Here is a 27,923-nt window from a genome sequence, read left to right on the forward strand (position 1 = left end):
ACAACAAATACATGAGCACCATCTTGGAGAAATGAAACTAAGGAACTGAAGCTGGTGTTAAATAAAACGCATTTTATTAATAGACGCGGACGCTGTAAGCAACAGTTTATCTTGTTGTATACTTCTCCTTCTACAGGTGTGTGAGACATGCTACATCAAAAAAATGTACAACTCTTACAGTGTTGTGTCGCAGCAGATACTTATTGCGAAATGCTGTTCCTCACAAATGGCTACAATTTACCAATCCCTGACACTGTGTCAAACACTCATCTCATTTCCTTTTTTACCATAACAGGAACTTGACGGGCAAGTGTGGTGTTGGGTGCACGGCTGAGAGGGAGAGGGAGGGGAAACACTCCTTAAAATACAACATTTGGACCACATCATACCACCTTTGGCTCCCTCCACAGACCTCAGGTAAAAAATCTGAGTCTCCACAGGACCTGAGACAGATATCAGAATATCTGGTCACATTCACAGCAGCTGACATTTGTATGAATATATACTGTGAGGTATTGCAGTAGCGACCAGGAAAGTTCTGCAACATCACATAATAACATAACAGTACCCAGAAAGGTGGTCTATAACAGCTTCACACTGATGATGACATTATGTCTGTGGTTCATACAAGTGACATATGAAAAAAACATAGCGCCTTTCTGTGTAACTAACTGATTCACAGACTGTAGTTGTGTAGAATGAGCTCTAGCTGAGACTTGATTTCCGGTTGGTTTTCTGGCCTGATGTCAGCTGGATGTCTGGAGGTCTCAGGTTCTGCGGAGGTCAGAGGTCACGAGGAGTCCTGCCTCGTTTGATTGGTCAGGCAGAGCCTCTCCAGCTGCTGAGCACGCTCGTTGTGGACAGTCACCAAGTTGCGGTTCTCCTCTGTGAGACGCCGGAACTCCTCTTCTAGACGGGCGATCTCCACAGCCACCTTTTCATCCTCCACCAGCTCTGCCAGCAGTTTACGTCTGCAAGGAACAAGTGAGATCAAGATTTTAGCAGCAGGGCCAAACCTTTAAATTTATCTTCAAATAAATTTCACAGGAGAATGCATAAAACATTATAGTACTTCTTCAAAATCTACAATTAATTGACTGTGGCATTGATTATTTTGCCATCTCTTCCTGTTTAATCCTTTTCAGATGTTGTAAAAAGCTGGACATCATCCCAGCATACAATTGACTGGAGGAGGGGAAACACCCCTAACAGCTTCCCAGTTCACCGGTGTTTTTCCAGGCAATCTTTCACATACATGAGTACTATGAGCAATTTAGAATCTCCAGCTGTCTCTGGAATTTGGGAAGAAAGCAGAGAAACCAAGCATTGAAACAATGTAAACTTACAGGAGTGGCTGACCAGGGAAAAACAGAAACTCCTACTTAATAGCAGTAGTACTACTACTACTACTGCTACTTAATACTACTAGCTGATGAGAAATAAAGCAACAAAGCTCTGAAATAAGTAGGTAATGACATTTTGGGGCCAGCATCATGAATATTACAGCACAAAAATGTACCTTGTGTATAAGGAAAGTTTGATCCTAAAACCTAAATTACTACCATAATGTAGTATACATGAACCCTCATGAATAACTATTACAGTGTAGAACCTTATTTGAAGCCGAATTTAACCAAATCTCAAAGATCTTTGTAAGTACAGTGCTCAGATACATGACCATTAGCTATCTAAAGAGGCAGGTTTACTGGTCTACATGAAGAGGAATGGCTTTGTTTGTTATTTTTTGATGTAGGTGAGACTGAGGATAAAGTCCATTTCATGTTTTATTTCTCATTATATGATGATTTAAGTGTTGGGTGTCCTGTACATGTTTCACCACTGCAACTTTGGGTTCTTGTAAGTCCAATGTGGGTTGGGCGTTTATCTGTGTATGAAATAACTAACTATAATTTTTACCGTCCCATCCTTCTCCTGGCTGGTATGACCTGGCTGGCAAGTAGACCAGGCTGGTATGACCTGGCTTCCCCTAACAATGAGTTTGCACTCTGGGTAGATATCAGCCTTTGGACTTTGGAAAGCAGCGTAAGCACATGTATGTGTACAACGTGTGTGTCATGTCCTCATGCTCGAGAGTGTGTGAATGTCAGTGTTGTATTACAGCTGGTAAGTGCCAAGTCACATAACAGCAGCATCAACAAACATGAAATTGAGTCTCTATTCTACAATAAAGGCTGTGTGAAGCTTTAATGACATAACTATGAAAGACGATGACTATACTGGCTCTATACTATTCTGTAGTTTGTAATATGATGCCAGTGATAACAGGTTGCAAGTGTTTTAAATTTTGGTAATGGAGCTTTTGTTTAGATTTGGATCTTGGGTTGTACCTTTGATTCTTGACTAAAAGATAAAAATCATATATTAAGAAAAATGACCATAGAAGTCATTCTGTTTGATGTTGAATAAGTGTTCATTTATGAAATCAAATTTCTGACAAGATTTCATTTTCTCATGTTGTAATATAGTAGTTAATGAATGAACTTTTAGTAAAAATCACATTTCTCATTTAATACAGTAACCACAATCTTATATTCATATGGAAAGGATCAATTTGTTGAGTTCAGATTGACATGTCATGAACTTTTGGTCTTTTCTGTGTAATCAAACTGTTGGTCACAATGGACTATTCATTTGAAATGATCTTTAAAAAAACTTGAACTAGAAACTACGATATGTGTATCTCAATCCATTTCCAGTTCTCACACATTTCCCTACTATTCCAGGAATGGTAATTGCATCTGAACTGACACAATGAATCTAACTTTAGTCATGAATTTAGTAAGTAACAACACACACACATATTCAAACACAAAGGGATGGGAGTATAGTTATTGTATCGACAATTTCCCAGTCATGATTTAAGTGTTTTGTGGTGTTACGTAATTAGTCTGCATTCAGAGCACAGCTTCTCACAATTTGATGGCAGATTTACAGTAAAAGCTTACTAGTGCTGATGCATTACTTTTGCACAGATTTTTTTTTTCCTTTGTTAGATGCAAGTTGAAGCATGTATGTTTGTGTGACAGAAAGAGAACGGAAAAGGGGAAGAGAGCTTTTTCAGTTCAAAGGAATCCATCCAGAAACCTGAGAATCCCAAAAAAAATTGTACATTATAATTCTACATTTCTCACACCAACTGTGAGACCACAACTCAACAGATTTGAAACCATCTCAAATAGCTTCCACTAGGGAAGTTAATGATTTAAAAGAAAGTGATGTCACAATGGGAGTATTTATTGCGCAATCTCTTTGTATCATGATGGAAGCAGTCATAGGGTTGACTCCATCAAGTGTTTTCAGAGTAATTTCAGTGTCTGAGTAAGACTTTTTTGAACTCACTTATTTAATTTGAGAAAATCAACATTTTTGTTAATGTTATGTTATGGCATAAAATTCAGGTCATGAGCACTAGAGGACTTAGATAGTTATATGAGTTCATATTCATGATACAGATGAGAGCTATGAGCTTGTTTTTTTCTGGCCAAAAGAAGACTGAGTGCATTTTGGAAAATCCCTACTCAATCTGTTGTTCCTGTTGTCAACACTTCACTGTATGAGGCAAAACACAACACTCTCTCTCTCTGTGTAATCCTCCCCATATGGGAAGTAACAAAAATTTGATTGCGTAATGCCCGTCTGTTAAAGAACGGTGACAAAAGGCATAAAATATGAAAACATCTTCTCTTCCATGGAAATATATTTATCTGTATCAATACCTTACAATATATTTCTAGTATCGGGGTAAAAGCCTGTATGGTTTGCCCATCACCAATTTACTGTAAATGCGTGTGTCCGATTTACTGTGTGTATGTGTCATTGGATGGGGGCATCAGCGAAAGCGTAAAGAGAGAGAACTAAGAGTTTCTACAGTACTGACTCATCACGTTCCTTATCGAAACTCAAAGCTGCACTCATCCCACCAGAGTCTGCCTCCTGTTCTCTATTTAGGAACTGCCAAGTGGTGTGGGTTGTGTGTGTGCGTGTCTGTTTGTGTGCGTAGGTGTGGTGGTGGGGTAACAGCGAGGGCCTTGAAAATCCCTCTGCTAAGACTACCCACAGCTGCTGAGGACACAGGGGACAGTGTGTGTGTTATACACCCCTGCTTATGTGCAAGCTTATACAGTACATATGCGCATTAAAGCATACAGCAGGTGTCACTCTATTAATTAGGGTTGCAGTTGGTGTAATTTTCATCTTAGCAGTGGTGCTACTTTCTCCTGATATCCAGAATCAACCAGAGAAACCCAGTGTACAGTACATCCGGCCTTCATAAACACACTCATCCCTGTTTACATTGACTTGTCACACATGCTTGATCTTGTCTCTAATTTAAAAACAATAACAATAAAAAACTGATCTGAAATCAATGTCACACCAGCTGTTCAAATATTATCTTTGGGGTAATCCTCTCACTGGAATATGCGCTAAATGCTGTATGGAAGCTTTTAACATGTGCCATCTAGTGGACGTTTTGAACCAAAATGCCTTGCAGTCCTATAAGTGCTTAAATTTTTAGCAAGGGTGGCCTTAAACCTCTTAAGTTTACATGTTAAACACACCTAGTGAATGTAAAAAAAAAAAATCTATTTTCATTATAATTTGTTAATTTGTTTTTTTCTTGAATTAGTATTATTTAATAGTATTCCATCTAGAAAGTAATTTCATATCTAAAAGGCTATTTTTACTGATAGTGTCAAAAAGCCTTTTTCCTTTTGCCTTCTATGCCACCTCTGGAAAAAAGACTACAGACAAAGCTGCCAGTGCATAAGTTAAAACATGCTTTCAGCATGTAATCCTGATGTCATTTAAACATGCAACCTCCTGATCTGGAGTCAGACCATTGTACCACAACATCTTCCATGTGTTTTTTTAACAAAACAATTTATAGTGCAAGTATCAATAATATGGAGATAATTTATTTGGGCCTCACTTGCGGTCCTCAAGCACAGCAATCTCATGTTTGACTTGGTGGAACTCTCTCGCCATCCTGCAGTGATCCTTGTACACCTGAACGCTCTCCCTCAGAGACACACAGGGGGGCACAGGCTGGAAAGGTCAGAGAGATGCTGTATTAGATGAGGATTATTATAAGATATTAAGCAAAACAATAAGAGGGTTATATCACACAAGCTATATCTATGTGCACACCTGGACCAGTTGTTTGGAATGGCAATCTAAAAAAAATTAGTAATCAGTAAATTCCCCTTTCCCTGATAATTTTTCTAATCACAGCTTGTGCTAAAAGACTGGAAAAGGCTAATCCCTGATGACTTTGGTAACCCTCTGACTCACCAACATTGCCAGGTGCTTTGATCCATGACAAAGTATCTCCTAAAGTAATGTCTGAATGTCCATGAAATGTGCTGCAAATATTACTAATAGTACACCATGACATCACTGTGCTTAATGATGGCAAGTGAGACCTTAAGTGACTTATCTCCATATTACTCTACAACTATAAATGCTTTATTTCACAAAGTAGGAATCCTTGTGGTGCAATGATAGCACGTATGACTCCAGATCAGAAGGTTGAATCAAATCAAATCATATCACAATAACCTGCTGGACTAAACCTGTTAGCCTTTTCTTTTTATATAATATAATAGTACAGTGTATGCTTGTTCATTCATTGGCCTGCTACTACTATTTTCATGTGATACTCTAAAACAACATGTGGTTTACATAACCCTGGAACTGGCACACACTGAAGGATAATTCAATGACAACACTAATAGCAGAGTGAGCACACAATGAGTAAAAACACTAAATTGATAAACTAAAACTAAGCTTTGAATCTTGAATCTTGAGATTCAGCTTCCACCCAAAATATAATGGAGCTTTAAAGAAAAATAGGTTTATTTTATAATGAGGTTAATTTTTGATCTCCTTTTTCTCTCAATTTGCCCAGCTATTTTTTGGCTGGACCACAACAGTGGGGCCAGCCTTACCAACCCAAATGTCTGTCCCTCACTGACTGACTGACTGACTGACTGAGTAATGAAGCTACACCATTGGTTGGCCGAAGGCCGCCAAAGCTTGGCACAGCCAAGTATCCCAGAATACATTTTGCACCAAATGGCGGTGATGGTGGAGATTATGAGCCAGGCCAAAAGCTGTTGTAAATTTTGCTGTAGGACTGTTATGTCACTTTAAGTTTTAATATTTTTTCAGCAAGAAAGTAACCATTTAGATTCCCAAAATGTGGTCAGTTTATCCGAATAATGCTTATTCGGAAATTTACTCTAACATTTTCAGAGATGTGAGGAGCCACTGGTCGGGTGCCAGCTGGTCATCTCAGCTGCTAGCAGCCAGCTGCCAACTCCTGAGATGACCGGCCGGTCAGCATCCGTCGTCATCCTGGGGCAGAGTTGGACTGGCCATCAGGAGTACAGGAGAAATCCCAGTGGGCTGATGGCTATGTGGGCCGCTTGAGAAGCTCATTACACAAAAACAAGAGTCTCTTATGTCTTTTCCTCCCTTGAAGTCACCAAACATAAAAGCTCTTGTTTAAGCAAGGAGGTTATGTCTATGTCTTTAACAAAGAGAAGTCTTACCGTTTTGGATTTTTCCTCATTCAACCATATTATCAAAGTTACTGTGCCTAATGTGCCCTAATAATGTGCCTTTATGCTGTCTGTAAACTTCCTATCAAACTCTCCAACTTTCATAAGCTTTTATGTGTTGGTCCTTTCTATATAAGCACAACTATTCTCCTCACAAATGTTTCTTATGGAATAATGACAATATCACGCACAGAAACAAATCATTATTTTTTGAAAATTGGTTTGACAGCATTTTACTTGTAAAACAGCTATTTAACCGTGAAGGGCTTCTGTATTCATATGAACGGTTTTATAGAGAAATATAGTGTTCCTGTCTCCCAAAGTGAGCATAGTACTGTAATCAATGCACTGTCAACTGGCATTATATGCTTATCACATTGCTTATCACGTGTATTCCTAATATAGAAGACTTTTTTTGTAACTATATGGTGGAAAAGCTGGAATTAATTTGATATTGCCTTGTCTGACTATCTGTTGACATCGGAGAAAAACAGACACATGAAACCAGACATGAAATGCAAAACTCTGTGAATTGAACGTCATTGCCTTCTCCTCTCCTCTATATTCTGTCTCTCCTCCCTTCTGCTGCTCTGCCAATGATACAAGGTGTCTATTTAATGTAATGTGATGCTACAGTGTGCATACCTGTAATCGCTGTTCAAGATCCGGGAAAGTCTGAGAGAGGTCCTCCACATCTTTTACATCTATCAAACCAGGACACATCATACAGTTAACACAACTGACAATTATAAAAATGATAACATTAAATGCTGAGCTACAAATGAATCAATACAATTATGACATATTAAAACATAATATTGTTATATAATTGTTATATAATTATACAGTTTAACTTACTATTCTGATAGTTTTGTATTACTACTAATTGCATATAATATGTTTTTAGATTGGAGACCTGCCTTCCATAAAGTCATAATTTCAATTCATTTTAGAGCTCTATGACAATCCTCCGGCAAATTTAAAACCTGCATTAGACAGGTAATCGATCACTGTGAATTTTTCTTTGTCAAACTTAGGTTATAATCACATGGAGATCACGTTGCAGACAGGGATTTCTTTAAACATATTAGAGACATTGCAGAAAGCATTTGGGAATTGAATGCAAAAAGTTTCTTGTTTGTTGACCTTGTTTAAAAAAATTAAAACTAGGAGAATGAACAAGCAACAATTTATTATTTAACTGCTTCTGTTGAAGGACAATGTGAATTCTGTGGTTTCTTTATTTAATAAGATTGCCCTTCAGCATTAAAAACATCAAAACTTGTATTGTGATGGATTACCAACAAGCTTTAACTCTCAAAAAAGATTTTCATTACATGCTGAATGAATCTCTGCCTAAAATGTAGGAAACCATTACTATACCATTTAAAGCTATATCATGTAACTATTCTGCATCAAAATGTCTAAAAACAAGTAGACCTATGTTATATATTTTGCACTTACATTATCCCAAATGTTTCCAACAATTTTAAAACCCAGAGAAATCAGTCATCTTAATCAAGGTAATGGTCCGTTTCATTTGGTCGGCTGTCAATGGCATCATACCCCCTCTACCAAAGAGTATACGCACACAAGATACATGCATCAGCGTTGTGGTTGTCTGCTACAAAGCCCTCTACCAAAGAGTACATACATACAAAATAATACCTTGGTGTTGTGGTTGCCTAACAGAAACTGTCATGAATCGACTTTTATTCAGTTTAAAGCCATATTTTTATGATAACTTTTTTTAGATCTTGGTTGTTTTTAATTGTATTTTTTTAACTGAATGCAGGATTTCAGTCACTGAACGTCTGGATCGTAAGTTATCAGAGAAGCAAGCTGAGCAAACATTAGCATCAACTCGGCTAGCAGCCCCTCCTGGATGTCCTCTTTCCACCAAAGTGTCGGAGAAACACTGGCTTTTAACGTGAAACTGCTTTATTCAGTGTTTTTACCAGTTTTATTCCCCATATACGTTTGTTTTGGAGAGGAGGAGGGTAATTCAGCTCCCGGTAAAAACCTGCTGAACTTCTGTATCTTAAGTTATCAGAGAAACAAGCTAAGCAACCGTTAACAGCAGCTCGGCTCACATTCCAGAGGTCCTGTGTCCACCGAACAGCGTCGGAGAAACACTGATTTATAACGTGAAACTGCTTTATTCAGTGTTTTTACTTGTTGTAATCACTGGATCTGTTTATTTTGAGAAGAGGAGACCTCTACGAATAATTCGGCTCCCAGTAAAAACATCCTGAATGATGAACACTGAAGAAATCCTAACCCGGAAAAGCTGGTTGTTTAACAATGAAGACAACAACTCCCATGATCCCACGCTACTTTACACCATCATCACACTCTGTCTTTTGTTATTGTTTTGATTGAGAGACCCCTAGCAGCAGAAATTACATATTGTGCATTTAAAAAGTAAAGATTCTCAATCATCCAGGTCATTGTATATCCAGAAGTGTAAGTCAGCTGGACTTGTTTTAGATTCTTAGACATTTCACCCCACATCCAAAAGGCTTCTTCAGGTCTGACTGACTGGTGGGCAGCCCCAGGTATTTAACCGCTGTAGGGTCATTTACACCTTAAGAGTCACTTTTACTCTTGATTTAACCCTTCTGGATGATCTCAACTTCATTTGACAAATCAACATATAGTGTATAATGTATTCTGAATTAGAATATTTTCACAATTAATATTGTTTGCTGTATGCTCTTCACGTACAGCCAGGTGACTTGTCCTACAGGCAGTTGCTTTAATGCCTTTCTCCGTCTCATGAAATGGCCAAGAATGAAACACTATAGCAGCCTCTTACATGACACCACAACATAGCAACACAGTGCTACACTTATAAATGAGCCATGTCCTCTTCCTGAACAGCAGTAATGAGCTGTCAGACTGAAAGACGTGCAAGATAAGAATACAAAGGGACAACCGTGTGAGCAGACAAACACAGTGAGCAGATACTGCAGGACAGACAGGCCAGATGTATGGACAGATAGGGATTCAGACAGACAAGCAGCCAGCCAGACAGACAGGCCAGACAAAAACAGACAGGTTGTCTGCACCAGCCTCTGCCTCGCCAGTAATGTCCCCCTGGAGTTGTGGAACACATGTGGAGAATCCTGGGATGATGCAACCTTCTAAAAGCAGGAGTATTAGCAGGCCAGTCAGCAGCCATGGGGCCAATTATGATGTGGAATAAATACAGTTCTCATGCTTAGGATTGACACAGTGTGGGGTTATAACTATGCCTGGCATGAAGTCACGAAGGGCCTAGAGGATGATCCACACATGGAGCACAGTTCTCAGTCCCCCCTGCTGAGAAACACGAGTTCAAAGAGAAAACAACATCAGCGTCTGGGGAATATCCGGAGTTTCATTTTGGAGGTTTGGGTCAGATTGTGCCTTAACGGCTCTGGAGCCACAACTAAAACTAAAAGAGGGCATACTACCATCTAGAAGAAAAGCAGGCCCTGTACAGATAGCCCATAACTACACAAAAACTCATTAGAAATACATATAAATTGTGTGAATGAAGCTGTTAAGAAGGGTAGAAAAAGCAAGCAAAAAGCTAAAGAACACAGCTAAATGAAAAATAGCACAAGCAGGATGTCGTGGAGTTGAATGTATCACTGCTCAGAGTCGGCTTTGAGTGTGTGGCTCCTACTGTAGCCCTTCATCTCACTTCCTGAGAGTAAGACAAGGAGGATCAGAGATGGGTGGAGTAGGACTGGAAGTGTTAACTGCTTATAAATATAGGCCAGTGTTCTAAAAGCTGAACAGTGAATCAGGCAACAGGACACTGTTAGTATTAGATTGGAAACCTGACTCTGCCATTGCATAGCTGCAGCTGCTGTCCCAGTGCCTGGCCCCACTGCAGTAAAACATCCTGACAGACAGCACCTAGAACCATAGGTAGGATAAACCTTTGAGAGTGTGTGTGTGTGTGTGTGTGAGAGAGAGAGAGAGAGAGAGAGAGAGAGGGAGGGAGTGAGGGGGACAGTTTGGGAGAGATGAAGAGAAGTATGCATGTTTGTATTGTGATAGTCACAATTCAGGTGGTGCAAATGTTTGAGAGGGTGCATTTTGTAAGTGCAGTTTTTAATATGCTGTGGTCCTACAGAAATAGATGGAACACCTGTCCCAGCTACAGAGTAGAAGAATGAACACAGTTAAAGTGATAGGGTGTGAGGGAGGTGGAGGGGGGTGGGGGATGGCGGGCTGCTCAGGGCAGATTGTGCCTGGTCTGTTTTGGTGGGAGGAATGTCGCGCATGTGTTCCACGCATACTGGAAATGTAGTGAGAGTAGAGCTCGAGGCTTCATCTGGTGTTAAATGATAAATTGAGTAATTGGTGTAACTAAACTCAAAATAAGTTGTTACCATGATTTTGAGACACAGGAAGACAGGTGTGTGTAGATGGCTGTGTGTGTGTGTGTGTGTGTGTGTGTGTGTACTGTGTAGCGTCTGTGTTTACCTGATGTGTTGTCGAGGCTGAAGGCGATTCTAACTTCAGATTTATCAGGAGACACTCTTCTGGTTGAGGTGATCATTTATCCCTTCATGAGGCAACAGGTACAAAACAGAGCCGTTAGCACAATCAAAAGAATCTCACGAAAGATGAACGATGATGTGATGCTGAAATGATTTGAACAAGTGAGAATTTATTAAAATAATCAATTAATACTTTATGTGATTTATCAAGAAAATGTCAAATATTAACTGTTCCCAGCTTCTTAAATTTGATGTCTTGTGGTTCTTTCTATGCTTTATGACTAAATTTAACATCTTTGGGTTTTGAACTGTTGGCAGACAGCAAATTGAGGATGGATCTAGGACTCTGTGAAAGGCATTTTTCATTATTTTATGACATTTTATGGACAAACAATCCATCAATTAATAAAAAAATAATCAGCAGACTAGTAAAAACCCTAATTCGATGTGTATGTGGTGTCCAATCTGACATGGAGGGCAAAAATTACAGGTTTGAAATACAATACTGCAACAATTGATTATTTGATCATTTCAGTCATTTTTCAAGTAAAAATGCCAACCATGCTCTGGTTCCAGCTTCTCAGATGTGATGATTTGCTGTTTTTCTTTATCATGTATGACAATAAATTGAATATCTTAAGGTTTTAGACTGTTTGTCGGACAAAACAGGCAGATTGAAGGCATCACTGTGGATTCTAAGAAAAATTCTCAGAATGCATGCCATTTTATCACTTTTTTTTTTTTACATTTCATTAACTAAACAATTAATCAATTAATCAAGAAAATAATCGACAGAATAATCGATTGGGAAAATAATCGTTAGTTGCAGCTCTGACTGCAATTTTAACCAGACAGAGAAACTAAACACTGGACTCAGCAGGTGCAGTGTTCAATTGGAATTATCGCCTGCAGACCCTTTGATTAAGACCATGATTAAACCACAACTAGGAAAGTATGGAGCCTTGTGAACACACAAACACAGCCACCAGTTTCATCATGCATTTAGAGTTGCAGTGGGATTAAATAATTAGGGAGGTTTGACAGACTAGCTCTGAGGTCTGGATTTCACATGCCCCCCTGCCAGTGAAGGTACAGGCTTTTTATATCAGGGCATTTGCCTGCTTTAACCCTGGTAAACCCTCTGTCTCACACAGCTAATGACCTTCTACACTTCTTTGAATAATAAAAGTAATGTCTCTCCAAATTGTTGGAAAAAAAGGTTGAAAGTTCAAATATTCAAAGTTTGAGGTTGCAATCAGTGATGAAAACATTGACAATATGACTGTATCAGTAAGTGAAACATGACAGCTCAATTGTCCCTTGCGGATAATGTATTTAAACCACATTATGATACTGACTATATGCCATACACATATGGACAACTTTCAGCATGCACTGGGTAGCTGAAAAGGATCCAACAGGTCATCGTTACCTGAAGCAGCACGAACCCGACCCAGGAAATGCCGTAGGCTATAATAAAGTTTAAAATCAGGTAGCAGTGTACGTCCTCAATGCTGATTGTTTTCTGTTCCCCTGCCGGACCACTGTTGATGTCGTTTCAGCCGTTGCGCTCCTGCGCGATCCAGCAAAGATGGCACAACTACCTCTCCAAAGAGTTGACCTCCGTTTTCCCTCTTGAGACTCCCAGCTGTATGATTTTGTATTCAGACGTTTTCCACCATTTACCCGAGGCGTCCACTACACTCTCTCACTACAGTCAGAGGGGTCTCCGGCAGCTCAAGTTTGCGTGGGCATGGGCATGTTATCCACGTACTGTAGCCACGCGGCAAAGAGCAACACAACAGGGCGCAGGCTGTAGAGGAATGCCGTCCGCTGTCCCCCTGTGGCGGCCCGGGCCCAATTAAATGTCTCAGATGACATGACTTTAGCCCGCAAAAATGCCCATAGCTGCAGCACTGTTTTGAGTGACATGGTCATGCCGCTGGGATGGTCTTTGGCTTTGCAATAGCTGTGCAATGAGGCAGTTGCTCAGAATGAATATCTCGTGCTATAATAGCTCTTGCGGAAGAAAATAGAGCATCCCCATGTCTGTTTATCTCTCTGGGGGTAGTTTGGGGGATGTAGTGGGCAATGCCACCTATTTCAGATGGTAAACTTTTTATGCTTGGAGGAGTATGGTCGTACATCTAAATAATGGTAAATAGTGTGACAGGGGCACTTAAAGGTGGATTTTTAAAATCACCGATTTTACGTATGAGGGTCAGATTACATATTTAGGGGGAGTGCTACTGAGCCTGTGAAAACTATGATTTCTGAGCTTTCTTTAAAATTATCATCAGGGAGTAATGAAAACACACAATGGAGTTGCATTATGGGAAATGTAGGAATGTGCAGTATGTTTGGAGCTTGGCACAACCAGATACTAAAAGTCAGGATATCTTTGCTTCTTTTGCTTTAGTTTTCGTTTTCTCTTTCAATCTGTCTCTGCAAATTCCCCAGTTTTATGGAAGTATAATAGGCTACTAAATTGCGAGAATGTACCTCACTTAGATTATACAGATTCATGGTTAATTCAGCCTCAAATACATCAGGATGTCTTACATTTCATCGCTGCCCAGTGTATCTCTAAATTCTGTGATTTTTAATTTTTTGTTTTTATGATAAACAAGCCACTTAAAACCCCATGGGATTATCTGAAAAACGCTGAAAACAGAGATTACTCCCCATTAGTCACTCCACATATTAAATCCCCCACTTGAAACTTGGGTGAAGAGGCATCACAAGCTGCCCTCCATCTGGCATGTAAGGCTGACATGAATACTTATGACCAGAATTCATAGTAGACCTGAACATCATAGTAATAATGATGCTAAACTGACATTATGCATATGAGGATGTTGGTCTGAGAGGGATAAAAAATAACATTAATTAAGTCCTGTGGTTCTCTGACAGAATTATTGTTCATGCTCTGATTTATGGCTATGATTGGTACTTTTATATCCATAAGTCCACTGCACCTGCACACCAGCAGATGACAGCATTCCCCCTGAATTACATACAGCCAGGCTTTTCAGCTGGTTTTGCACTGGCTGTAGGAGAGAAAGAGAGAGACACAGAGAGTGAGACAAATAGAGAGGGAGAGAGATAAATGATTCTCTGCACCTCCATGAGTCCCCCTTCTCCTCGTTTGTCTTCACTGACAGGCTGTTGACACAGACCTGCCTTATCGGCCCAAGGGACTGTTCATCTCATTGTGATGGATGGGACACACTCAAACATCCGTAGGTCTCTTACGCTGGAGTCATAGTTTAGATTTGAGTCTTATGTACTTGTGTATACAGTTGAGAGCCTTGTGTAGTGATACATGAACCAGATTTGGCAGGTTTGAAGGGTTTAAATGGTAGATTTAAGATACATAGAGAGGTAGGACTTCTTAGATACAGTACAAACAAGGTTGGATATAAGTAAATATAATGTAAAGAAATGTAAAAGTGCTTTCTCCTGTGAAATGTATTTTCATAATGCATGTGGCTTTATACAGGGTCATAAAGTCCAGCCTGTCCATATTTAATTTTTCTTTGCTTTGCTGACTTTCCTTCAACAACTACAGGCTTTTTGAGCTTTCACTCTTTCTCATTGGGATTTTATCTCTTTTATCTCTTTCCTTTCATCTGTGCAAGAGGTATAGAAGTATGGATCATAATCTCTGACTCTCTTAGTCTCTTGATGGCACAAACAGACAGATGCCACTATCCCTTTATCTCTCCACAATTCTCTTTTACCTCTCCACCACCATCAAGGTTGAAGGCTCTGTGCTTCAAGACCAATTAAACAAATACTTTATCTGGGTGAAACAAACAAGGATTTGAACAGAGGTGAAGACAGAAACATTGCTCAACAACAGAATGTTGCTCAGGTGAGGTCATCCTAGGTTAGTAAGAAGGAGCAGAATCCCTCTCAGCCGTGCAGGATGCCAAGGTCAGAGTTGTAATCCATGGCCTCGTTCATGACGGATTAGATAATGATAAAAAATAAATAAATAAATACGGCCTTTGGTTTTGATTAAGAATTATGGGGTTAGAAGATTAGAGACAACCAAACGCTATTACATTGGACTGAGCCCAATCCCAGAATTAATCTAAATACCAAAAAAGAGAAAAGTCATTACATGAAGAGATTAAGAAAAGCTTGGTCCAATTCTCCTAGGATGCACACAAACCAGTGCACACAATCCACCGAGAGAAATGTCACAACAAAACCTCTGACTTGAGTCATTTATAAAGTGTTTCATTGCTCTTTCTTTTCTTTCTTTCCTGTTTGAAATGTCATTGCGTTAGCCAGCGAAAGTTGGGAATCAGAGGTTAGTTTTGAAAGTCCTGACATTATTGATAATGAATTGTATTAAGATTTAATACTTAAAGTGCAACATTAACAGTCCTTCTCATTTTTCTCTTTCCCTTTAAAGTTAGTTTCTGACCAACTTTTGGTTTGTCGATTCATGTGTGTTGAATGTTTTCTGATTTTATTGATGGCATTCTTTCCAGAAAGTCAGGAATACTGGCTACCTGGCATCAATAGGCTTTTCCAAAAGAACAAGATAAATGATATATGTCACCAGTACACATCCAGTCCACTGACAGAGTACAGGATGAGTGCACAATAAGAGGGTAAGGGGAGGACAGAGTAACTGAAAGTAGGTGCTGATGAGGAGAAGAGATTAAAAGGTTTGGACAAGAGGTGGCAGAGAGACAAGGAGCATAAGAGAACTCTTACATTCCTCTCCCTCACTGATTAATTTATTTTACTTTGAGGTCAGCTTCAGAGTAAAGGAACAGACGTGAGGATATGTGGAAGCTCCTAATATGGCATGAAACACAGAACACAGTAGAAGTGAGGAGGACGTAGGATTAATGAAAACATGAATGTCATTACAACCATTTGGTTGTTTGCTGCGCAGAGACGTCAACTTGATGTGTTTGTGTGCTTCCAGGCGTCAGAGTTGATTATGCTGCAACAGGTCCTGATGAACGAAGTTCAATTCAAATTCCAGTAGGGGTGTGTGAGTCACTCAGTGATGATTGCCCTTGATGTTCTCTTTATTCATGCTGCAGAGAGGTAATTGTGCTGAGGCTGCTGAGAACATTTTCATTACTCATTCTGATTACCTGCAGTGCAGAGGTCAAGGCCGATGTGATATATATACTGCGGTCAGGTGATAGATCTTCGTGTTTAGATTTGTGAAAAACAGAAATCATTTGTTCATGCAGTGAATAAAAGTAAATGAGTGATTGTAAATTACTCAAACCAAATCAAATTTAAAGATCCCCGCCAGACAGGTTTTCAGACATGAAAGATACTCTTTGAATAATAATTGATGTGATGTGTCTGACGTAGTTTTTCCCACTATAAAAAGTACCTCAATAAAAAATCCTTAAAATTACATTTATTCCTTCTCCCTCATTGGAAAATCTATGAATATGCAAATTTAAAAGTTTAACTGCTGGAAACAAGGCGTCTCATACTTCACTAACAGTCATTCTCAGTGTTTGTGCACTGGAGGCTTCAAGTTTCCACATCACACTTGTGTTAATTGCATACTGGACCATGATTGGCTTACAAACTAGTTGTGATGTCACATATCACGCTTATAGGTACATGCCTTAACCTCACATTTAAGGTGAGAACAGAGAAACTTTCCCCCTTCAGTAGATGGATGTGAAAACAAACTCTGCACATACATCACCCTGCGCAGTGAATCTCAAACATCCAAGTGAAGGAACAAGAGGAAAAAAACATTTTTGAGTGGAGAGGGGTTTTAAATAAAGTTTTCATTGACCATCTTCCAGCATGTACAAACCTGATTTTTTATATGGAACGTTTATGAGAATGTGCTATAAATTTTTTGTGTTCATTTTAAGGCTCTGTCCATGGATTATAATCACATCATAAATTAAATGGCCCTTTAAAATGCTGGTAGGAAAGTTATATTACATGCACACCAAGCTTGTAAAGTATGTTAAGAGAAGAAAACCCCATTGTGGCAGATGCTTTTCACTTTTTTGAATGCACACATCCACTGGGATTCACTGTCACTACTGGGAGACAAGATCACCCCTCAGGCTTTCAAATTCGACAACTGCAAAAAGAAAAAATTATTTATAGAAAAACAAGACTGTTATTCCCCGGGGAACACAGAAATGTGTTTTGTCTTTGACCTCCTGAGAATTTCACACACTGAAAAAAAAAAAAAACTGTTTCTCATTTATTGTCCTTTCCTTCTCCCTGTATCATATCCTTTCTCTGGTGCACAGACAGCAATATTTCATGATCAGAAGCATTTGTGAGGCTATGTGTGTCTGTGTGAGTGCGTGTGGAGCGGAGGGTTGATGTTTGTGATGTCGGTGTTTGAAGGGTATGAAACAGCAGGTGTGTTCCTGACTTTCCTTAGAGGTCCTTATCTCCCTTCACTGGCCAGGGTTGGCTCAGCAATAGGCTCTGAAGGTACTTTGCAAGCTGCCAGTGGAACAGCTAGCTGCCAGTATAGGTACACAAAGGAACATGCACACACACCGCTGCCAACCACAAACAACAACAACAACAACAACAACAACAAATCAGACAGCAGTTTTGAAAAAATGCAAAAATTGGTTTACTCTGAAAGTCAGTAAAGTTGTCTTGCATTTACACAATGGGAATATCTATAAAGTGTCAACTCTGCAATCTGCTCAGAACGGTGAACTACAGCCATGAGGGAACAGCAATGGTATATACTATGAGAGAGCTTTCATTTTCTTAGTCATCACTTGTCTTAACATTACATTATTAATGTTGATACAAGGCCAAGACTTTGTAAACTACATCTACAGTATAATGCTTTATGTATTATCCGTACAAATACAGCATAAGGACAGGGGTGATGAGGAAACAACTTCATAACATACGGTGGCTCACAAACAAATCGGAGGAAGTGCTCATATAGCAGTCCATCAGTTTTTTGATCCAAGCTCAAGTGCTGGAGTCTCGTCTCACTGTCTCCCTCTTTGCAGTATGTTTGGGTTGACAGAAGATGCAAGCTGACCTTGCTCCGCTGTGGGGTCTTGACCTCCTCCTGATGCCTTTGTAACACTGCAGAGAGATACCTAACTCCTCCATCAATGCTCTAAAAGACACACACTGCAAAAGAGAACCAAAATTAAAGGCCTGGGTTAATACACCAATAAAGCTGATTTTCAATAAAGTCATTATGACTTTTCTGAATGTTGTTATTTGAAAGACCATGAACGTGCTAACATGAAACAACAAATGAATGCTGCTTCATAATTGGATCAACTGGGGAATTATTGCATACGCCATTGACTGAAAGCTATACTAATTTCAGTTTAAACCTAAGGCCATGACATTTGATTCAGCTTTGCAAGTTGGCGTCAGTGAACTTGCCTGCAGCTGAATGTGAGCAGACAGCCAATGACTGCACGTCAGCTCTAAAGTCTCACCAGACAAACACCAGAAATGATTAAGCACACATACACTGTAATTTTGTCTAAAAGAGTTGTAAAAGACTTGTAAACTCTGTTGTCTCATCATGAAATCCAATTACACAGACAAGAGATGAAGGACAGTGTTTGCTGTGCAACATCCTAATACAGCAAGCCATGAATTCATAATATGGTAATTATTTGAAATTATCAAAGAGAGGGCCATCTGAAATGAGAACCCTAAGGCTTATTTGATTCTGCAGAATAATACATTGCATTGAACTCATTAATCTTCGATCATGTTTATTTTCCTTTCATTTTGCTCTCTTCCGGAGGGTGTGCTCTCTAAATTTATTTTGCAAATTATTATTCGTGGCACAAAGTCATCCCATTTTTATCTGTTGGTCTTTGCATCCATGGACCAGACCTTTGTCTTTCATCCTTAGGCTATGCCTAAGGCTTCTCAAACTTGTATGGCTTCCTGCAGGGTTTCCCATGAATACCTGTAACACTCAGTTTCAGCAGAGAAACCTTTACCAACCTCAGACCTTACTTTTGTAAGGTATCTTATTTATTTATTCATTTATTTATCTTTCTTTTAGTGGTTTACATGTGCATCTCATGTGCACAGTTTTTACATCCTTTAATGAAAGTAGTATCAACTATTCCTCTTTGTAATAGTTAATAAAGTATCTGCTATAACTCACTGAATATATACTTGGGTTTTTCTTACATCTTACATCAAATACAGATGGATTATGTTTCAAGATGACAAGGTCAGTCCAGGGAAGCAGTGAGGACCTTGAAAGTCTGTATCCCTCTGTGCTCCCATCCATCATTACTTCAGTTAAAATTGCCTGCAGTCACCAGCAGTCATTTATGAAATTACAACTTTACTTTTGGCCCTGGTTTTGCGTCAGGGGACATTTTAACCCAACACATAGTTCCATCACTGTTATCCAAATTTCAGCCAACCACACCAGCGTACCAAAGAGTTTAATGAGGGGGAAAATATTCAAATAACTTCCCCTATCTTTTGATTTCCCAAAAGGCAATCAAACTCTGCTTCTCCAGTATACACAAATGTCTATTGAGACTACAGTAAATGAAGCACAACTTGTAGGCTGGTGGTGGAAGGCTTATCCAATGCAAGCTAGGTGTATCTGGTAGCCAAGTGGTTAAGATGCATGATCACATTGTCACCAGTTTGTTTCCAAATGGGGCCCTTTGTTATATGTCATCCTGAATTTCTTCTGTGTATCTCTGCTATTACTGTCTAATAAAGTCAAAATGCCCCCAAATGTAAAAAGCAAACAAACAGTGGAAGCGAGAAAAACTACTTAACACCAGAGCAGCACTGCAGAACTCTACACTTCTTATACAAACTTGACTGCTACATTTTGCAAGCTATACTGAATTTTAAAGCCCAAAACAAGCTTACAACTCACACATTTTATATAACAATGTACTTGCAACTTGCAACCCTTATACAAGTCTGTAATTTAAGGCTCTCATGAGTAAAGTGCTCCTTATATAACAAGAGCACATAAATAAGAGGAGAGCTGTCTCAGGACTGACATAACAAGTGAATATAACCACAAGAAAAAGGGACATTTTGCAGGGAAGCAGTGAGGGCATGAGGCTCAGATAATGAAGGTACAATGTAAGGGTAATAGTAAATGGGATTGGGTGATGCAGGTGCAGGTATACTGGGATGTTTTAACAGGGGCAAAGAGAAGGACACCTGGTTATAGGTCTTACAAACCTATTGTCTAGGCTGTGTATGTGTTGTAAATGTGCTGCCATGGCTACTCTGTGTCATCCCCCAGTAGCCTGCCGCTCTCCAGATCTGTAGATAAGGAGGTGCCAGAGGAGGAGGTGGAGCCACGCCGCTGAAACTGACGGGACTGCACCCCATAAAAGAAACAAAATGCCTGACGCGAGCATGCAAAGAAAACAGGATGGAGGAAAGAACACAAAAGAGATCAACACAGAAAAGTTAGAACATATTCTGACAACATATAATTTTTTGAAAAAGAAAAGAAAATAGCATGAAAGACAACACAAAAGAAAGGCAAAGCAAAGAAACTAATCGTGTGCTCTTTCATTGCCTTTGATATCAATATGTAAAGGGATGTTCTTGTTCTCAAAAGCAGATAGAACTAATGCTCAGCTAAATGAGATAGACATTCTTCATTTTCATTTTGTGCTTAATAAACAAACTGGTGGAAAAATACAGAAGATATAAAAAAACAAGAACCAAAGTATGCAAGTTCAAGCAAAATCAACTATTGATGACATACATCATGCATGGTGTCATCCATCATAGATGGCATATTTTGGACATATGAGAAAGAATTAAGTCACACAAATACTAGCAAGTGAATGATTTATGTCTACTCACAAATTCTTTACTATATTTAACCCACTGTTTATTGTGTAGGACTGTCAGGCACAGCAAGTGTAAATATGATTTTAAATGAATTCTAATTAATTTTTTCGAACAAACATCTACAAACACCTCTATAGTGAGAAGTGATATTAATTAGTAATTGACAAAGAAAGACAAAAAACATTGCTTGTCTTCAGCCTCTGAAAATGTGTGTGAGAGTCTAATAGTCCCTAATTTTCTCATGTGATTTGAAACAACCTACAATTAACTAAACCACATTCTTTCCTCAACAATGATACTTTGAAACAAAGATCTCATCACAAGTTTCCTCAGAGCGGAGTGTATTCTTTAATCCTTTAATCCAGTCATTTGTCCTCCCATCTCCACCATTAAGCAGTAGAACAAAAGTTTCCCACCCTCACTCACCTCCTCTATGTCTGCGTTCCTGCGGGCCTTATAGATGAACTCGCCAATAGCCACAAACACAGAGAGCACCAGACCAGCAGCCAGGACGATGAAGATACCACCGATGTTTTCCACACCCAGAGCATTGGCCTCCTTGTTGTCCTCCTCTGGACAGCCATTGCCTCTCCACCATTTCTCCTTCATCATGTGCAGCTTCCCTTCCTCCTGCAGCTGAAGTATGGCAATGGTCACTTTGTCCCTGTATGGAGAACCTGGCGAGGAAGAGGAAAGAGCACAGAAGTCAAATATAAAGATGTACTGAGCAGCCCTGCTGAGGCACCCCTCTGTTTACATTGTTTACAGTGTTTTAGTGAACCACAAGCATTTTTTTTTATCATGAAATTAAAGCCATTACTCCGACAGCAAAATGCACTGTACGTGACAGGAAACAAGACTTTACTTGTATTTCGAGGATATAAAACTACAATTTGCATTTGTAATGTTTATTATTGTGAATTTGAAGTAACAATGCTGAGCTTGGTTTGCATAAGCCCACACATTTCTTCTTTTACCAGTGTTCAGAATGCTTATATTTCTATCTTTACTATCGCCTGTTATTTGCTGCATTCAGCCTCTATTTCTTTGAAGCTTTAAAAACGATATACTGCATGTTTGTCCTTCCTGGAAGAGGGACAGAGAGTGGTTGTATCCTGAGTAGATTGTAAAGCTCTTTGAGGCAATTTGTAATTTTAGGCTATGCAAATTAAATTGACTTGACTTAAATATAATATACAAGCCAGCATTTACTTGTATTTGGAGTATGAACTGATGTTGTAGTAACTTAAAGAAGATTTCCATTTTGGCCGCACTTAAGTTAGTGATGCAAAGCCCTTAAGCCCAAAGCCTTTAATAAATGAGCTTTTGCCAGCAGCCTGTGATGACTATAACTGTGAGTGGATGGTTACTGAAGACAGATGAGATTGTTTTGAGGTGACTGATTGTGATAGGCTCTGTAGTACACATGAATAGGATGAATGTAAACCAGAGTAATTTAACTTCTGTGTGGATAACACTGTTCTGACAAAGACTACGCTGTTTCAATAAACAGTAAACCCTACATGACTAAAGACTCTGAATGAGAAGAAATGAGCCTCTAGGAATGGGGATAGAGAGGAAATGAAGCGGATACAGAAACATCAGAGGGGGAAGACTGCTCAGGGGAAGGATTGCTACAGGAAGAAGGAGGGGAAACTACAGCAGAACAACATATGGGAGGTTTGGGATGGAAAAAGAACCATCACTGGTTACAAACAGACCAGAGACCAGGTACTGCAGGAGACAGATATAGGGCCAGGGAGTTAAAGGAATCAAAGCATTTTTAAAAGGTTTGACAAGGAGGCTTCTGGTCCTAGAGGGTTCCCCTAAACTATCCTCCAAGGCTTCCAATATCCGGCACCTGTGGATCAGGTGAGAAAAGAGCTGGACAGACTCAGCTGTCGGCTCATCTCAGTCCAGGCACGGCTGCATCTGCCCTGAGGTTGTCAGCGCTGTTTCACTCTTTAGTTCTTGATTTGTTTTATCTGAGCCTGAACCTGTACAGGGTCAATTTTATGTGGATAATACCACCTGATCCAAATGTAATGAAGTCATTGGAAGAACTTTTTCTGACACACGTCTGATCACTAGTAAAGCCACCCTGGACCCCCCTCCATACTGCCTACAAGCTGGATATTGGGGTTTTTGTGTTTTTGGTTTTTGTATTATGCTATTTTCTATACTTTCTTTTTTCATTTTTACACCCCAGTGCCACCCCACCTTCAGCATTTCCACTGTGGTGCACTTGAGCCTTAACTCCCAAGTGATCCCCTGTAGCTGCTCAGTGGCTGCTGTTGTACTTGGCAGCTTATAGGCACAGATGTGTACAACTATGCAGGTGGAAGAACATGTTCTCAGTGAAGTGCTCAGCAAAATTTCCCCAGTTAAGGAAAAAAAAATCAAAATGAACTGCTTCTAGAGTGAGACAGACACTTAAGGAGGAGAATAGTGTAAGAGAAATAAAAGACAAAAAAAACATTTACAGAGGAAAAGACAGAAAAACACAGTAGTATTCACTTTTCTTTGAGTTGTCTTAAAATGTTTTGAGTTGTTTTTGAAAATTAATTTTATTTTTTTCCATTAATAAGACATTAAAAATGGATAAAAGTGACAAAGATGGCACTGCAGAGTAATGCTATACATCAAAAGTGATCCGACAGACACTATGTCCACAATTTATAGTTTGTGGATCTATGTTGGGTTCCTGATCTCATCCTCTCCTACCTATAGGTGTTCCCACTCCGTAACCCTTGGAGTCTATTAGACCTCCAATCTGTGTGAGGTTGCAGTTTCTCTGGCTGATGTACTCGATGCTGGTGGACTCCATCAGCATGGCGTAGTCTGTCGTCAGGACCCGTGTGATACCTTCCTTGTTGTTCTTAACCAACGCGGTGTTCTTCCTGCTGCTCATAAATGCCCACATCTTCTCATAGGTGGAGATCTTTGATTTCTGCCAAAGGAGCCAGACAGGAAAAAGTTGGCAAGAACTGCTGATGCATTTGTTTGTGGCTGCACATATACACACAGTACATATACTCAACTATGTTTCAAATATTATCATAAGCATATATATGTTTAACAGCAGGATGTGTGGGACTCTATCTATCTTAGAGTGTGTCTTGGTGGGTGTGTGTCTGTGTTTTTCCTTGCTCAGTCAGAGAAAATGGGACAGCTGTGTTCTAAATCTCCCCCAGCTGATTCAATTTGTTCGAGCCATCAACACAGCCTGCTTCTTCCTATCCAGGCAGCCGTAATCACTGGCTGCAATCTGGGAGGATAAAGCCCTGCATGGATCACCCCTGCTGAGCCACCAGGATGCAAGGAGAGCGAGTGGCGGTGGGGGAAGGAAGTGGCAGACCTGCCTAAGGACATCGGTGCAGCAATACCTTATATAATACAAATGAACGTATGCTCAACTTCAACACAGACACCCAAAAACACAAACACAAATAGTCTTAACATGCATCTTCTCCATGTACCATCATATACTCTCCTCATTAAAGTATATACAAGTCTTTCTTTTCTCTTTCTGTCTGTAGATTTTTTTTTCTTTTTCATGAGATGTTTAGCAAAGATAGGCTACAGGATGATGAGAGTAGCAATTGAGGGGATCCTTACAATTCTGACGTTCTAAACATAAAGGTATTGTACCACTAACTCCCGCTTACAAAAGAGTGTTTAAAATGTACAACATAATCCGACTGACAACACAGTGGTTTGTAAATTCACTCAGTTGAGCAGACAAGGGAGCAAACTACAAATTTATCCGTCCTGAGCACACAGTATTAAGGCTATTGTGATCAGTGTTTGATATTAATGTTGGTTGATTTATATGAAGAAACCTGAGCAATTTTAGGTTGTAGGCTAAATTACAAAAACATGTTTGATCACATATTTTATGATTCCAGCAGTCTTCAAAAGTCTTTCGCTCATTATGCAACTCATTGAATTAGAGGTGGAACGTTCAGGATGTGCATCTAATGTAGGGGTGTGCCCAAATACAAATACCTTATTCGGCAAGGCATAAATAATGGATAACTGGATTTTTATGCCTATTTCCACTTTTATTCAAATACAAATACAAATATAAACATTAATTATTTTGTTGCCTCAACAAATATAGATACAAACACAAATACTGAGCTCTCTGCACATCCCTAATCTAATGTAAAGTACTGTACAGGCACAGTTGTAAACCAAGCAAACATTTCACAATTGGTAGCTCTTTTGCTGAAGACTCATAATAGAGGGCTATAGGTCTAAATGCCTTTGTATGTTTTTGATTTCATGTTTCAACGTTTCCCTTAAAGGGGACATATCATGCACATTTCCAGATCTACGATTATTTATGGGCTCTACCTGTATATCTTTGCAGTTCAAAAAACTCCTTATTTATCTTATACTGGCCCTTTATGCAACCCCTCAGTTCAGGCTTTATCTGAAACAGGCCATTTTAGCTGCTGTCTCCTTGATGCCCGTCTCCATATGACCCTACTCTGTTCTGATTGGCCAGCTGGCCCTCGGCAGATTTCCAATAGAAACTTCTCAAATACATCTCCATGTTCGAGCCTGAATCTGATCCGAAATATACAAGTGGACAACATAAACAACCTGTGGAATAACCCTAGCAACAACCTTAGCAACAAAGGCTACAGAACAGACGGTGTTTGTGGGCATGCGCGAACAATGTGATGTCATCACGAGAGGGACGCTGAAGCCCAGGCTTTTGACTTGCAGGGAGTATTTTGCATACATTCACCTCATGTTTTGGAACTTTGACTATGTTTAACATAGACATCCAACATCATAACACTATAAAAATGTTGTGTTTTAGTTTAGTGTATTCTGTATTTAATGTTGTAAATGATACTAAACAATGATGAGGGTTACTCATCATTGTTTAGTATCATCATTATTATGCTGTGACTTTGATAAAGGTTAAAGCTACATTAGATGCAGTTATACTTATATTGCAGAGAAGCCTACACCCATTGTACCTTAAAGAAGGTCATGGTGGATCCATCCCTCACTGCCCCATATTCAATCCTGGTCTGCTTTGCCAGGTCATCTGCCGAGTCGATGGGCGCGTCCATTCGTTCCACAGTGAGGAAGGCAGCCAAGTTGGCCGTATAGGAGGAGATGATGATTAACGTAAAGAACCACCAGATACCCCCAACTATACGAGTGGATAGAGCCTTAGGCATCAGCTCCGAGCCTGGAAGCATAGTAATGGGGGACATAAGGTTAAGAAAAAGATTTAAAAGGTTTTAAAAAGAGGGAGATTAAGGGTTAGTGCTGGGAAGGATGGAAAAATGATCATAACGTAGGAACGACTACGCTAACATCGGTATGTCACAACCAGTACAGTACAACTAGAATGGTAATAAGAGCAGTTTATTGTGCTCTATTTGATGTTCTTTAAAACTAAAAAAACAATACAATGACAAAAAACACCTATATTCTTCCAAACCAAGTACCCCAGTCTAAATGTGGTTATCTTAATAGTTGGATTCACACCAGAGCTTTAATGAGATTTTCACCTCAGCCCTGAATGATAAATTGTGCGCCTTTTCATACAGTATGTTTATTTTCTCCCTCTGCACCATAGTACTTGTTGGGTCTGAAAGAAATATGACAATAGAACAAAAAAGCACAGATTAGAAGAACCAAATGTGACAGACAAAAGAAATCTGGATATAAAGAAAATGAGAGAGCACATCATCACAAAAATGTAATGAAACATAACACTGCAAAAGCAGCACCGTGCTTTATCTATTCCTCTCTGTGCAGAGCAAAGAGGCAGTGAAAAACGATTAATGTAATGGAAGAATACATTTATGTAATGGAAGAATACATTTAGCATATTTATTGTACCAGGTTTTGGAACATTTGTGCCTATTTTTAAACCCTTTTTCACTTGGGTTGGACAAATTCTTACTGTAACTTTGCTTTTAGTGTAAAAAAAACAGCGATTCTGGAGGGTTTGAAATTGCCATGTGTTAGACACAGCATCTCATAGAAAGCTCAAGGCCATTGTAAAACACCACACAGCTAGGTTACACACACATGCAGATTTGACTTTCAGCAGCTAGCTTGCAGTACATACACAATAAAACTAGTCTGAGCTTGTTTGAGATTAAGTGGAATGAGATGAGATGCTATTATTAAAAGGGTAAATAAAATGATAAAGGTATAGATAGAATGGCATGAAATGTAAAATGGGAATCCTGCTACAGTTCGCAGGGGTGAAGGATTAGCTTATCAGTACCCTGGTTTACAGACCAGAAATCAAAAGAAACTCAAATGTAAATACATCCACACTGTTAATGAAAGCTTCACTTGCTTGATTCTTGATTTATCAATAGTGAAAGAAAAGACAACATTGCTCGCTGTCAGCAGAATCTCAGCATTTCATCAGCATCGCCGTTTTATCATGGACTGATGTTGTCAGTAGGTTTGTTGGCCACCCAATCAGGCACATCCGACTTATCCTGTCCAAATCTCCTGCCTGGAGGGAGGTCAAGTCCCCATGAAATGCAGTATAATTCCAATAACTGGGTGAGGTTGCAATTCATAGAGTATGTATCAAGGCTACATGTGAAGGGCATTCACAGTAAGTAGGAGTTGAATGTTGATGTTTTGAATTAAACAGCTCAGATCAGAGTTTACAGTGTCAGTACAGTCTTAACTCCTGTGGAGGAAGTTCATTAGACTTATTTTTTTGGCCTCTTGGGGGCATCGGAAACAAGCTGTATGCACAACACCACCTTTTAAGTTGATATGGAGCAACATTGGAATAAATTTGGAGTCATCTGACAAGTCCAATATTGTCTTCCTTTTAATTCTGTCTTAGTCTCCAACTCTAGAGGGAAATGTCTTGCTCATAAGCTGCTAAATGCTCCACTATGTTCATCAGCTAGTCCCTAACTTTGTCTGCTCTTTGGTGCTGGGCAGATAGCATGCTGTGGGTTTGTAGCTGTAGCTGTAGTAGTTTGTAGCCTTGTAGCTGAAA

The 27,923-nt window shown here is 39.4% G+C and overlaps 2 protein-coding genes across 3 annotated transcripts in view; both read right to left on the reverse strand.

The window, feature by feature from the left end:
- Nucleotides 1-52: 52 nt before the first annotated feature.
- On the reverse strand, nt 53-13,030 carry map3k7cl (map3k7 C-terminal like). The gene is made up of 5 exons (XM_067608180.1): nt 12,516-13,030; nt 11,067-11,148; nt 7,230-7,288; nt 4,952-5,067; nt 53-971 (listed from the first exon to the last, which is right to left on the reverse strand). The coding sequence occupies exons 2-5, from the start codon at nt 11,140-11,142 to the stop codon at nt 791-793; spliced, it is 432 nt and encodes a 143-aa protein (XP_067464281.1). The 5' UTR covers nt 11,143-11,148; nt 12,516-13,030; the 3' UTR covers nt 53-790.
- A 3,825-nt stretch (nt 13,031-16,855) lies between these two features.
- The window catches only part of grik1a (glutamate receptor, ionotropic, kainate 1a), a 37,596-nt gene continuing 26,528 nt past the window's right edge, over nt 16,856-27,923 (reverse strand). The window contains exons 13-17 of one of the 2 annotated variants that reach the window (XM_067608183.1): nt 25,909-26,126; nt 23,636-23,861; nt 21,338-21,588; nt 20,285-20,453; nt 18,126-18,217 (exon numbers count right to left, since the gene is read on the reverse strand). In XM_067608183.1, the coding sequence (XP_067464284.1) occupies nt 20,328-20,453; nt 21,338-21,588; nt 23,636-23,861; nt 25,909-26,126 (821 nt within the window). In that variant the 3' untranslated portion in view covers nt 18,126-18,217; nt 20,285-20,327. Of the gene's footprint in view, nt 18,218-20,284; nt 20,454-21,337; nt 21,589-23,635; nt 23,862-25,908; nt 26,127-27,923 lie in introns of both variants that reach the window. The other variant, XM_067608182.1, reaches the window with a different exon arrangement.

This window comes from Thunnus thynnus, chromosome 13 (genome assembly GCF_963924715.1).
Source record: "Thunnus thynnus chromosome 13, fThuThy2.1, whole genome shotgun sequence".
Taxonomy (NCBI): domain Eukaryota; kingdom Metazoa; phylum Chordata; class Actinopteri; order Scombriformes; family Scombridae; genus Thunnus; species Thunnus thynnus.

Excerpts from the sequence above, each read along its gene's own strand:
- map3k7cl (XM_067608180.1), bottom strand. The coding sequence starts at position 11,142 with ATGATCACCTCAACCAGAAGAGTGTCTCCTGATAAATCTGAAGTTAGA. Across the intron at positions 5,068-7,229 it reads ATCTTGAACAGCGATTACAG|CCTGTGCCCCCCTGTGTGTC; the intron begins GTATGCACACTG and ends TGACCTTTCCAG. Across the intron at positions 972-4,951 it reads GCTGTGCTTGAGGACCGCAA|ACGTAAACTGCTGGCAGAGC; the intron begins GTGAGGCCCAAA and ends TGTTCCTTGCAG.